Below are 13,918 nucleotides of genomic sequence, written 5' to 3' on the forward strand. Positions count from 1 at the left end.
TTAAAAATCTTCTCCTGCTGCTATTAAGTCGTGTTATATAGTCTGTTAAGAACAATGTTTCATTTGGTGTAGGAGGGCGCAGCGAAGAACTCTTTCAACTATGTTAATGGTTTGCACAATTGGTTGAAAGGTTTCAAGCAATTACAAAATTTAAACTTCAAAAGATATAGCATGAATACTTAGTAAGAAAAAAATTGCTCTCTGTGGGATTATATGTACAATCACGGCCTGGTACATTCACTTTTTTAAAAGCCTCTTTTTTCATGTAGTCTGTTTAGATAGTTAATAAGAGGTTCAAGTGCTTCATCCTACCTTAGCTTCATAAAACATCTTGGGTTTAAGACATTTCAATACACAATTTTATTGTCTTTGTATTGTAGTAGTACCCAAAGGTACAAATTGAGATTCAGGCTCCACTATAATACCACTGTACACAAGTGCACATACAATACCTAACCTGAAGATCTTGAAGCTAAAGACCAAGCAGTAATTGCACAGATTTGAGACATTTAATAATTATAAGACTAACGATTTAGCTGTTCTTCCAAATCCTCTCATTAATCTTATTATGTAAGTCAAGGCAAAAAGGTGAATAGATTATGCACACCTATAGCTGATATAACATTTGTAATCAGCCTGGCAAGAACATAGTACAGTATTTGGCAAGAACCATTGACACTGTGAACCTGTTATGTTCCAAAACTTATTTCTCTTCAAGGAAGGTAAACCCCATGATAATTGATCACTTAAAAGAAAATAGGGAGCGTTTTCTCTTATCCTCCAACATTGCTTAGTAAGGATGCAGGTGCCCTAACTAGTAAGAATTTCTATTATTTCAGGGCATTTGTGAGATTGTCTTCATTTTTAAATAAACACTTGATCAAATTTCCACCTAGGGCAGAAAATGCATTGAATGAATAAACTGATTCAAAATTTGTGAATATTTCCTCAGTGTACACACACCAACAACAAAAACCCTTCAGCGTTTCAAATAAATACAGTTGTAGATTTTTCAAAGGTACAACAGACAATTAGGTGCCCCATTCGCACTGAAAGACTGTAAGAGTTCAATGCCTAACGGTATTTTTTGCCTTTACACAAACTAAATAATTGGGTCTACCACCATCACAACTACAATACAGTGCCAACAGAACTATTCCACCAAGCTAATCATCCCAGATTGCATCATCCAGAGCAGTGGTCCCCAAACTTTCTTGCTCCTGCTATTCCCAGAAGACTGTGGCGAGCGCCGAAAAGTGGCAGCGGGAAGAAGTGTCGCCGCCGAAAACCGACAACGCTTCTCGGTGGCATTTCGGCGGCGGGGTGTCCCGCGGGCGCACAAAAATGCCCTGGTGGGTACCATGGCGCCCACGGGCACCCCACTGGGGACCCCTGATCCTGATCCAGAGACTAGACCCAAGCACTGAGTGCTCTGAAAAGCTCCTATCCTAATTTGCAGAAAATATCAACTGTATTTAGGAGGAACTCACTGAGGCTGTACACTTGAAGATGGACTGGATGGCATTAATCACCCCGCTGCCCTGGCAGAATTTGGCCCCATCACATACTAGTATCCATTATGAATAGTGGAATACCATTTGCAAAACAAATTCACGTACGGTGAAAGCCAGAGAAGAGAAATTATGTCCACTACTAACAGCTTCTTAAAATCTCCTTCAGAGAAATAACTTTTCCTTTCTTCCTGAACAATGCAATGGAGTGCCTGATCATCCAGATACAAACACGTGACACAGGTCACCCCTCCAACCTCACGCTTCTAGACAAAATCATTTAGAACCCAAACTCCAACATCATGGATTCTTCACAACTGATTTTCAGGCCAAGGCACAGTGCAGAGACATCCCCAGTGGCACTAAACAATATGGCAATGAATAGAGGCTCTCTCTCTCCATGCTCATACTACCTGACCTCTCTGAAACTTTCATTACAGCTAACCTGATACAGGCAGTCCTCGACTTTATGATGTTTGACTTACGACATTTCTGAATTGACACCCTGATTCGACTTACGACAATTGGTTTAGACTTTACGATGCTTGGTCGTGCAATGGAGTGGATTGCAGTTCCAAGTTACGACATTTTGACTTATGACGCAATTTTCAGGAACCAGTTGTGTCGTAAGTCTGAGGACTGCCTGTACATGACATAGCTTGAGTAGACAATGCAGCACTACAATTTCAGGACCAAATGAGTGATAAGAAGAGCTACTCTTCCCACGACTAGCCCTCATCTGTGGATTCCCAGAGGGATGTATTCTATGTTCCCCTCCCTTCTCAATATCTACACAGGACCTATGTCAAAAATAAACTGATGACACCTTGCTGTGCATTTCCTTTTCCAGATGAAGCAAATCCCCATCGCAAAGGTGTCATATCCCTGATAGAGATTCTTGTATGAAGAGGAGTTGTCCTAGCAGACAAGGTAGCATTACCTTGTAGTAAATATCCTCTTTCACCTTGAAATGTCCTCTTTCACCTTCCAGTTTGCTAGGAAGCTTTGTCCCTCTCTCCTAGGCAAGGATATGGTCACAGTGAGCCATACATTTATCATCTCCAAACTGAATTACTGCAACTCATTGGATCTGGGTCTGAAGATGGCAGGAAGGTAGAGGCCCCAAATCATACATAATATGGTTATTCACGCCCCCATTGTGATAGGTTGCTGTGATCCAACCCAGTCCACTTCCATTGATAATCCTGATCTACAAAGGTCATCAATAGATCAAGACCAGCTACATTAGCTACCACATTTGCATTCATGACCCACTCAGACAACTCTCTTGCATGGGACAACACACTCAAAAACCCCATAAAGCATGAGAGAGTCTGGGGACATATCATTTTGACACATGGGGCAACAGCTGTTGAACGAGTTTCCAGAAGAAGTCAGACCGATTCAGAGTCTGATCACTTTCACGACATACTTCAAAACCTCCTCTATGACAATGCTTTTCCACAATCACCAGATTAAAGGTGGAAGAAGAGACCACAAACAAACAAACAAAATGCATGGATATCCTCCTCTGCCAGAGAGTGGAAAAGAGCTGAAGACTGACTGCTCCAGTAGCAAGCTCACCATTTTCTTGGGCAGCTCTTGACTACTACAGTAATGGGTGGTAACCATATAGAAAACCCTTAGGTACCCATGTAACTGCCCTGCAGTATTTCTCAATCCTACAATGAACAGTCAGCAATTTATATATTTTTATTGAGACTCACATTTTTGATATTGTGACCAACTACTTTTTAATATAGGATTCCTGGATTGGGTCTTTCTACCTTGGAAAAAAACCTGCAAATTAGAAATTATTTCTTCACACAAAACAGGAACTGGATAATACATGTAAAATAATTAACAAGGAAAGCAACCTGATTTAACAACTCTCAAAACATTACCATTCTGAGCATCTATTTGAATTGCTGCATAAAAAATTAGTTCATAAAGTCAATGTTTTAGGGAGAAAAGTACAAACAATCTAAAAACAATGCACTTAAAAAAAGAAAACACTGTGGCCAAAAAAAAGAGTACTCATTCGAAGTCCTCAGCCAGTCAAACTGAACGCTAAAGATCAAGGTCTCAAGCACATGCTTGACTTCACGTCATTGTTAGCCCACTAAATATCTTAATAGATATGCCACCAGAAAAGCATAGATGGGGCCCCTTCTCCAAGGAGTCACTTCGCAAACATCTATCCGTATTTTGCTTAGCACCTCTTTCTGATTCAGGAAGCACTCTTCCACTACCTTGTCTTTGCCTTTTGGAAAGCATCTGTACTGTTTGTAAATTAACAGAATCCCCATTTTACCCCCATTTCTCTTTAATACCCAGGGTTTACCCAAGGCAAAGAGGGCAAGTTTTTTTGAGGAGACCCATTTTTAAAATACTGGCTGCACATTGCTTAATTATCATATTATATATTATGGTTAAGGAAAGTACCAATTTCAGTTTTATACTCTCTCAGTTTAACAGAACATGTCTCTCAAACATGTCTTTTAGGAACAGCATTTTTAGTGCTTGATCTTATTACAAAGGTGATTTTTTTCCTGACAAGTTCCAGCTATTTGAACATAAAATTTCAAAAGCAAAATGAAGTTTTACCTCATACGTTTCATTTGGAAGTTACACTTGGACAGCTCAATAAATGTGGGTTTTTTTTAATAAATTGCTTTTAGGATAATATTTCTTTTAATAAATTGCTTCTAAGATCCAAAGCAAGTCTGAAGGAACTTCATTCAGTAATTCTATTCATTCAGCAGTTAAAAGAGAGTCTTATTCTCAATTACACTAAAGCGCCTTGACACCACACTGGAAGTGTAAAGGGGTTTTGAAGTGAATGTAGAAGTAATTTGCACAGCTATCCAGATGTGAGCCTCATTATCTCTTATGGTAACAGGCCTTACCATAAGAGTTTAAAGTTGGAAAAGTGATGTACCTGAAGTGGAATTTGGGGGGCATGGGGGTTTCATTTCTTTTTAAAAGCCTCACTGATGTACTTTACTTTACTCCTGAGGTATATACAGATTCCGGCATATATTGATAGTACAGCACTTTGTTCAAACTGAGTAATTTGCAAGGGTGGAAGAAGGACCTAAGGCTTTGTACTGTCCCTCAGGAAGAGTTCTTAACAACCCCTGGCATTTGGTGCCATCTGGGCCATACTAACAGAGAAAAAACTTGCTCTTCAGATGTTTCTTTATGGGCCAGAGTCGAGATAAGGATTCAGCAGCACAAGGCAGTGCCTCACAGCAGGGAACTGACTCTCAGCCTGCCATCCACCCAAAACATGGAGAGGAAGAGAAAAGAGGAGGAGTCTCAGTTAAGCAGAAAGAGAATGATTCTACTGCATGTAACAGCCACACAATGTGTACTCATTCTGGAAGAATCGAAAAAGCCAGAAAAAGAACAAATATAGGCCTGAATAATTTTCTGCAGGAGGGGAAAAAAAAAAGGCAAAAAGCAACATCCATAGGATGATCCTTTGGGGGAGGGTCCATGAGGATCCACTGACAGAGATCCTACCATACCATCCCACTGCAGGGGTGAAGCAAGTTTGTACCCACCACAGGAGAAACGGCTACATGTCTGATGTATTCCCAATAATCTATATGGAGCCATCCCAGCCCTCACTTGTCCAATTCCATGGTAATTTTTTCTAGAGACTATATTAATACAATCAAGAGTAGCTTATATCATTGCTCACACATAAAACCCCTCTCTGCTTAGATGCAGACTCCCAGATAAACTGTAATAAAAATTAAGAACACACCCTGCTTGGCACACCTGGAACATCAGATACCTGCACTTGTAGATCCAATTCCTGCAGTAAGCACAGATCGTGGTGTAATCTTTACTGCATATTTGAGAAACTGAGATTTCCCTGTGCCAGGATCTCCAACCAACAAAAGATGTGATTCACCTTTTGAAAAAATAAATACACAAAGCTTGAGGTTGCCTGGGTGGCATACTGACTACTACATTTATAAAGACAGACAAGATACAGAAGTTTTTAACGAAAATAATAATTGTAATTCTTCATATAAAATTTACCTCTTAACATATGATGCAATAAATAATTCAGGTGTAATACTGTCATATCTAACATTGCTCAGACAGTGATAAAACTGTATAATTCACAAGTCGTACCTAATCATATTGCAGCGTTCAAACTCAATTCTCATCATAAAAGAGTCTTTAAAATAATCACATATCCAGCCTTATAGGGTCAACCAGTTACTAGTTTTCATATTTTAATAGACTTGTTTTGCAGATGCCAGCTATGGTAAATTTTTCACTCCCACCTTGAGTAATGAAGGGAATCGGAACCACTGCTTAGTTATGATCCCAATATTTAACTACTTGAATTATTGTACAAATAAGCAATAAAGTCAGCCTTTTTTCTTATTAGATAATAATTGAAGTCAAATAATCATGAATTTTAGTAATTTCCAAATACAAAGCAATTACAAAAGTAAATATTTTGGTTATTAAGTACTTCATCAAAAACTTCTAAAATGATTTAATTATCTTATATAAACAATATAAACAAAGTGACTTCACTTTAAGGATATATATGACTTGATTTGGCTGCTGAAGCATTTTTTAAAAACATATATTCCATACTTGTATATACACACATTATTTTAGACTACATAGTCTATGACCTACATACCACCTGGCACATTTGTCATGTAATAACAACAGAAGGAGAATCAGCAGGCAGATAGCTTACAGTATCAGTTCTAAGAGAAACGTGCTGACAATCACAGATGGAAAAATCTGGCATTAGGAATCTTATTTTTTCCCTTCAATGCAGGATAGAGATTCACACGATGGAAATATTAATATTCCACTCTGATGCCAAATACCATTAGGGATGTGCTACTACCAAATCATTTAAAAATGTCATTTATAAAACTACTTTTTATCTGAGCCTCTGTTTTACCTAAAATGATTGCTTTTAATACTTTATTCAATGGGGCATTGAAAACTGGTTTCTATCACTCAAGTTATTTTGGAAAAATGAAATTAAAAAATAAAACTAAAAATAGGAAACCCAAATGCTGTTTATACAACATTCTCACCCACAACGATTATGTTTCTGCAGCGTTATTTGTTCTAATATTCATTTTGAATGTTTGTATGTATGGTGGGAAGAAATGTACTATTAGAAACAAGAATACTAACCTCTCACTCGAGTTCCTGCAGCATCAGCCCTTTGGACACCCCCAGCAAGCACCATGGCTACAGCCAACTTCACCAGATATAATCCAAAAACCTGGGGACACAAGCTAGCCAAAATTTCATTCCTCCCTAGAAAAGAAGTGAAAAAAGGCATTCAGCACTGTTTTAAAGTCAAATCTGATATAAATTAACACACTCTCCTCAGGCAAACCCCCAAAGCAGCTGTTAGACCCAAACATCTTTCACTTTGAAGACTAAATGCCATCAGACCAGATCCTCAGTTGATGTAAATCAATATAAGGACTTTGCTATGCCAGTTTAAGGTGGAAGGCACTTGGATGCTGGGCACCAGTACAAAGTCCTAAAACTGAATACTTTAGTTCACAGATGAAACCACAGAAGACAAGTTCTTATAGCCCCTCAGTTTATCCTCTTGAATGCTCGTACATTGTGTGCATACAGGAACCAGAGAGCCAGATACACAGCTGGTGTAATTTGGCATAGCTCCACTGATTTTAAAAAAACGTTTAATGCCAAGATATACTGTACTGTACATGACGCAGAAAATTGGCTCATCTCTCTCTATTTTTATTTTACTGAATCTCCTTATCTCCTCACCCTTTTCTATGTAGTCTTTCCCTCACTGTCCATATATTCTCTCAAGCACTGAAATGTTCTAATCTGTTCAGCTGATTTTGCTGGCAGTGAACAGATGTAATAGAATTAATTCTGCCCTCTGAAGCACTGACATTAGCAGCACATCAGAGATCAAGATTCTGGGGCGATACACTACCCTTCACTGTTAGCACACAGAGCTGAGCAACCAACCTTAAAGAAAAGGAAGTGCTGTGAATCCCTAAAATGGATGTTTTATACTTGGAGGCAGGGCCGGCTCCAGGCACCAGTGTTCCAAGCAGGTGCTTGGGGCGGCAGTTAGAAAGGGGCGGCAGTGTTTCCGCCGCCGCGGCAATTTGGCGGCAGCTTCTCTGTTCCGCTGGCCGCGGCCGCAAATCGGCGGCAGCTTCTCCCTTTCACTGTCTGCAGCGGCAGTTTACTTCACTGCTTGGGGCGGCAAAAACTGTAGAGCCGGCCCTGCTTGGAAGTAAGTGTGTGAAGACACGGTGTGTTAGATTAATGGATTTACCATTACAAAGGTAGAAGGTAAAGATACTAAGGATAGGGTGGGGCCCACTTTGGGTAAGATGTGATGTGCTATACCTATGGCCTGTGCAGCACGGTTAAGATGCAGGGCATAATTCACCACTGCATTACTCTAGTTTTATGCCAGCATGACCCCAATGAAAACAACGGGAGTGACCACAGTGTAAATCCAGAATAACACAATGGCAAACCAGGCTCTCTGTGTAAACGAAGCACATATAAAACTTCTGGTAGCTGGTTAGAGTTTATACAACACAGATCATCAGTTAACCATAGCTGCTCAAATTTAAAACAAAAACAACCCACCAAAACCCACTCCACAATACGAGGGAGAAAAAATAACATTTTATGAAAGTGTTTGCATTCCTGTGAGGTAATGTGTATGAGGCCATGAAGAAGACAGCACATAATTGCCTAATGTATTTGCAACCTGGTGTGCTTATTTATCTGACTATGAAGTCTTCCCTCAAAGACTAGTTATATCTTGCTTCTCTTATGAAGATGCCAGCAGGACAGACCTTGTATGAAGAACTGTAGTTTAAGAATTAAAGGTGTTTTTAATATGTAAAACTGTTATAGAAACAGATTGGTTTTAATATTACTCAGGTGTGTGACTTGTTATAAATACATAAATAAATCCCAATTCAATTCACAGAAGTATGGGGTACAGAGACACAGAACCATATTTTTAAGCTATTAACATAGTCAACACAGCAATGCTGACTAAACCAGATCTGATCCAAACGATTGCTTCACAGTGCTGCGACTGACCTATTGTGTTTTTTTTCTTGTTGCACATAACAGCATTGTGTTTTTTCTAATACTCTTACCATTTCTGACTCAGGCTCACTCCCTGTTAAGTGCTACATAAAACACTGCAGCAACTACAATGGTATAAGGCTCAAAAGAAAAATCACAGAAATGCAGTTTTGGTGCGGATTAAGTGTGTCCTATTTTTAAATTTGTTTCAAGTAAGAATTTTATATTCCTTTGTTGGAAATTTTGGGTAGCAAGAAATTATTCCTTAAACTGCCATGACAAGACAAACAAGCACACAAACACATGCTCTACACAGTTTTAAAACAAAGTTCTTGGAAGTTTGTCTTGTTTGCCTGAGACAAGCTCTGACAGACTGAGACATGGTCTGAGCAGCAGGAGAGCTGAGTGCACAACACACCTGAAGTGAATGGGATCTGAAGGTGCACTACAACTAGGCCAACAGCTTCCAAGGAGGAGTGTGGGATAAGGGAATGAAATAAAAACGTTGTCAATAATATAATTTTCAGTGTTGTCTCCAGCAAAAATCCAAGCACAGTTCCTGTTTTCACTTTCATCTACAAACCTGCTAAGGGATCACGCTTATGTTTTTCCCAGAAGTCTTCAAATTCCTTCTGAACCTCCTCATCAACTATAACCCCTGTCAGTTGTTCATTGTTCACTTGAATGTAATTGGCTTTCAAAACAATCTCTACGTCACAGCGCACATCCTGGTGGAAGGGTTTCCATCTCTGCATTACCACGCCATACACCGTGATGTCATCACCTGCGAGTAAGGACAAAATTAGCCACAATAACATCCTGCTCAGTATATGCAGATACACAAATTAACAGCTAAATTAAACATAATAGGACAGTTAATTTTAAATTAAACATAACAGGACAGTTAGTTTAATTTTCCTGATATCTGCTGGGAGAGCAATACAGCGGTGCATAGACAATCCAGGAAGTTTTTGGAAAGCGTAGGGGACAATTTCCTGGTGCAAGTGCTAGAGGAGCCAACTAGGGGGGGAGCTTTTCTTGACCTGCTGCTCACAAACCGGGAAGAATTAGTGGGGGAAGCAAAAGTGGATAGGAATCTGGGAGGCAGTGACCATGAGTTGGTTGAGTTCAGGATCCTGACACAGGAAAGAAAGGTAAGCATCAGGATACAGACCCTGGACTTTAGGAAAGCTGACTTCGACTCCCTCAGGGAACGGATGGATAGGATCCCCTGGGGGACTAACATGAAGGGGAAAGGAGTCCAGGAGAGCTGGCTGTATTTCAAGGAATCCCTGTTGAGGTTACAGGGACAAACCATCCCGATGAGTCGAAAGAGCAGTAAATATGGCAGGCAACCAGCTTGGCTTAACGGTGAAATCCTAGCGGATCTTAAACATAAAAAAGAAGCTTACAAGAAGTGGAAGGTTGGACATATGACCAGGGAAGAGTATAAAAGTATTGCTCGGGCATGTAGGAATGAAACCAGGAGGGCCAAATCGCACCTGGAGCTGCAGCTAGCAAGAGATGTCAAGAGTAACAAGAAGGGTTTCTTCAGGTATGTTGGCAACAAGAAGAAAGCCAAGGAAAGTGTGGGCCCCTTACTGAATGAGGGAGGCAACCTAGTGACAGAGGATGTGGAAAAAGCTAATGTACTCAATGCTTTTTTTGCCTCTGTCTTCATGAACAAGGACAGCTCCCAGACTGCTGCACTGGGCATCACAACATGGGGAGTAGATGGCCAGCCCTCTGTGGAGAAAGAGGTGGTTAGGGACTATTTAGAAATGCTGGACGTGCACAAGTCCATGGGGCCGGATGAGTTGCATCCGAGAGTGCTAAAGGAATTGGCGGCTGTGATTGCAGAGCCATTGGCCATTATCTTTGAAAACTCGTGGCGAACGGGGGAAGTCCCAGATGACTGGAAAAAGGCTAATGTAGTGCCAATCTTTAAAAAAGGGAAGAATGAGGATCCTGGGAACTACAGGCCAGTCAGCCTCTCCCCAGTCCCCGGAAAAATCATGGAGCAGGTCCTCAAAGAATCAATCCTGAAGCACTTACATGAGAGGAAAGTGATCAGGAACAGCCAGCATGGATTCACCAAGGGAAGGTCATGCCTGACTAATCTAATCGCCTTCTATGATGAGATTACTGGTTCTGTGGATGAAGGGAAAGCAGTGGATGTATTGTTTCTTGACTTTAGCAAAGCTTTTGACACGGTCTCCCACAGTATTCTTGTCAGCAAGTTAAGGAAGTATGGGCTGGATGAATGCACTATAAGGTGGGTAGAAAGTTGGCTAGATTGTCGGGCTCAACGGGTAGTGATCAATGGCTCCATGTCTAGTTGGCAGCCGGTATCAAGTGGAGTGCCCCAGGGGTTGGACCTGGGGCCGGTTTTGTTCAATATCTTCATAAATGATCTGGAGTATGGTGTGAATTGCACTCTCAGCAAATTTGCGGATGATACTAAACTGGGAGGAGTGGTAGATATGCTGGAGGGGAGGGATAGGATACAGAGGGACCTAGACAAATTGGAGGATTGGGCCAAAAGAAATCTGATAAGGTTCAATAAGGATAAGTGCAGGGTCCTGCACTTAGGACGGAAGAACCCAATGCACAGCTACAGACTAGGGACCGAATGGCTCGGCAGCAGTTCTGCGGAAAAGGACCTAGGGGTGACAGTGGACGAGAAGCTGGATATGAGTCAGCAGTGTGCCCTTGTTGCCAAGAAGGCCAATGGCATTTTGGGATGTATAAGTAGGGGCATAGCGAGCAGATCGAGGGACGTGATCGTTCCCCTCTATTCGAGACTGGTGAGGCCTCATCTGGAGTATTGTGTCCTGTTTTGGGTCCCACACTACAAGAAGGATGTGGAAAAATTGGAGAGAATCCAGCGAAGGGCAACAAAAATGATTAGGGGTCTGGAACACATGACTTATGAGGAGAGGCTGAGGGAACTGAGATTGTTTAGTCTGCAGAAGAAAAGAATGAGGAGGGATTTGATAGCTGCTTTCAACTACCTGAGAGGTGGTTCCAGAGAGGATGGTTCTAGACTATTCTCAGTGGTGGAAGAGGACAGGACAAGGAGTAATGGTTTCAAGTTGCAGTGAGGGAGGTTTAGGCTGGATATTAGGAAAAACTTTTTCACTAGGAGGGTGGTGAAACCCTGGAATGCTTTACCTAGGGAGGTGGTGGAATCTCCTTCCATAGAAGTTTTTAAGGTCAGGCTTGACAAAGCCCTGGCTGGGATGATTTAATTGGGGATTGGTCCTGCTTTGAGCAGGGGGTTGGACTAGATGACCTCCTGAGGTCCCTTCCAACCCTGATATTCTATGATTCTATGAGTTTAGGCCTTTGTAGAGCAGATATTGCTAGAAAAAAGAATTTACTCTAATTATTGCATCTCTAAAATAGGCGACATCATGTAGCCTTTTTTATGTTTATGAATAAAAACTGGGACTAATATTTTGTAATCATTTTTTAAAAAATTGTGAATCTAAAACAAACAAAAGAAATGAATATAACCTGTCTTAAGGGTTATAAAGAAAAACTATCAGGTCCAAAAACTTACTTTAAAAATTCCTTACCTATTTAATAAGCAACAGTGACATCTAAAAAGTATATTATTTACTTCTACTATTAATGCTCTTTATTTACTTGTTTCATCTCTTTTGCTTCAGTCAATAAAAATAAGACTACTTAGTCTAAGGTTTGTTTATAGTCCATTTCACTTTCAGGTTTCATGCATTCATAAAAACGCTGCAATATTTCATAGAAACTTTTCACTGGGTCTTATTAAATCTAAAACTCGACCAAATTTCATCTGATAGTTTTACTAAATAATTCCATCTCTGTTTTTTTGTATTCTTGTCATGCCTTTTGATTTGCGGATATAATTAGTCAAAAACCTCTATTGTTGTAAATACTAAAACTTCTACTTGCTCTTTTGTTTTCGTACAGACATCTAAATCACAAGTGGAACTCTGTGCATTATGCTATTCGTTTCATTCAGAAGTTGCCATAGCTCTATACAACCACTTTGCTGTTTCCGCAGGTTGAATGTATTGGACACAGCAGGGGCTCCTTGCATCCCTCCATTCCCCCACACAAGCTCCAGGTGTGCACCCTCCCCCATCCCTCTCTATTTCAGGGACTTCCTCCAACCTCCTACTCCAGTGGTTTCCAGACTTGTTCCACTGCTTGTGCAGGGAAAGCCCCTGGTGGGCCAGGCTGGTTTGTTTACCTGCTGCGTCCGCAGGTTTGGCCGATCTCGGCTCCCAGTGGCCGCGGTTCACTGCTCCAGGCCAATGGGAACTGCTGGAAGCGGCGGTCAGTACGTCCCTCAGCCCGTGCCACTTCCCGCAGCCCTCATTGGCCTGGAGCAGCAAACTGCGGCCAGTGGGAGCCGCGATCAGCCAAACCTACAGACGCGGCAGGTAAACAAACCGGCCTGGCCCGCCAGGGGCTTTCCTTGCACAAGAGGTGGAACAAGTTTGGGAACCACTGCCCTACTCCGTGCCAGCAGCAATGTGTGTGCATTCCTCCCTCCCATAACATTGTCCTCCATTCTCTCCCCCATGCCACATTGTGTGCTTCCCCCATTTTTACCTCCCCTCCATACCAAGGTCCTCCATTCTTCCACCCGCTATAGTTTCTGTGTGCCTCCCATTTCCTATCCACCACATGCCAAGGGACTCGTGTGTTCCCCATGTCCCTCTCCCAGCATACCATTGTCCCCTATTCCCTATATCCCAAGGAGTCTGTGTTTTGTCCTCATTCCAGGGTCCCCCATCCCCCACACCAGGGGCTCTGTGCACCCTCCTTTCCCCCATTTCATTCTTATTTGCTGATATATTGGATCAGTCTCAGTCAATTACATAGAAGCTGCTATATTGGATTATTCCATCTAGCTTTTGGTTCCTTTCTACAACAGCGGCCAGTGCCACTTTGGTAAACCTTGACCTCTGTATCATTTTGAGAGTGGGTGATCAGTAGTGAACACAGTATTGCTGGGGAAGGGGTACTATCCATTTATATAATGGACTTATAACATTCTGAATATTATTTTCTATCCCATTCTTTGTACATCCTAATGGTCTGTTTGCTTTTTTGACGGTCACTGCACACTAAGCTGACATTTTTACCTGCAACCTTTCTTTGACGGGAAGCTATGATACATGGTTTCCCAAACCACCAAAGGGACACTAAACTGTTAGTACTGTCACCAGTTTAGTAAAGGAGATTCAGTATCCTGACATTTACAGGTCTCAAAATAACTTCTGGAGCCCATGAAATATTGCATA

General features: G+C 41.3%; 1 protein-coding gene across 3 annotated transcripts in view; it reads right to left on the minus strand.

Annotated features, from left to right (window-relative positions):
* Positions 1-13,918, minus strand: part of MCM9 (minichromosome maintenance 9 homologous recombination repair factor) — a 74,445-nt gene that overhangs the window by 41,248 nt on the left and 19,279 nt on the right. Inside the window, exons 5-8 of one of the 3 annotated variants that reach the window (XM_084622128.1) lie at positions 9,205-9,405; positions 6,705-6,830; positions 5,287-5,436; positions 4,230-4,785 (exon numbers count right to left, since the gene is read on the minus strand). In XM_084622128.1, coding sequence (XP_084478254.1) covers positions 5,309-5,436; positions 6,705-6,830; positions 9,205-9,405 — 455 coding nt within the window. In that variant the 3' untranslated portion in view covers positions 4,230-4,785; positions 5,287-5,308. Of the gene's footprint in view, positions 1-4,229; positions 4,786-5,286; positions 5,437-6,704; positions 6,831-9,204; positions 9,406-13,918 lie in introns of those variants that run through there. The other 2 variants (XM_084622126.1, XM_084622127.1) reach the window with 2 other exon arrangements.

This window comes from Lepidochelys olivacea (genome assembly GCF_965140295.1).
Source record: "Lepidochelys olivacea isolate rLepOli2 genome assembly, chromosome: 3".
Lineage (NCBI taxonomy): Eukaryota > Metazoa > Chordata > Testudines > Cheloniidae > Lepidochelys > Lepidochelys olivacea.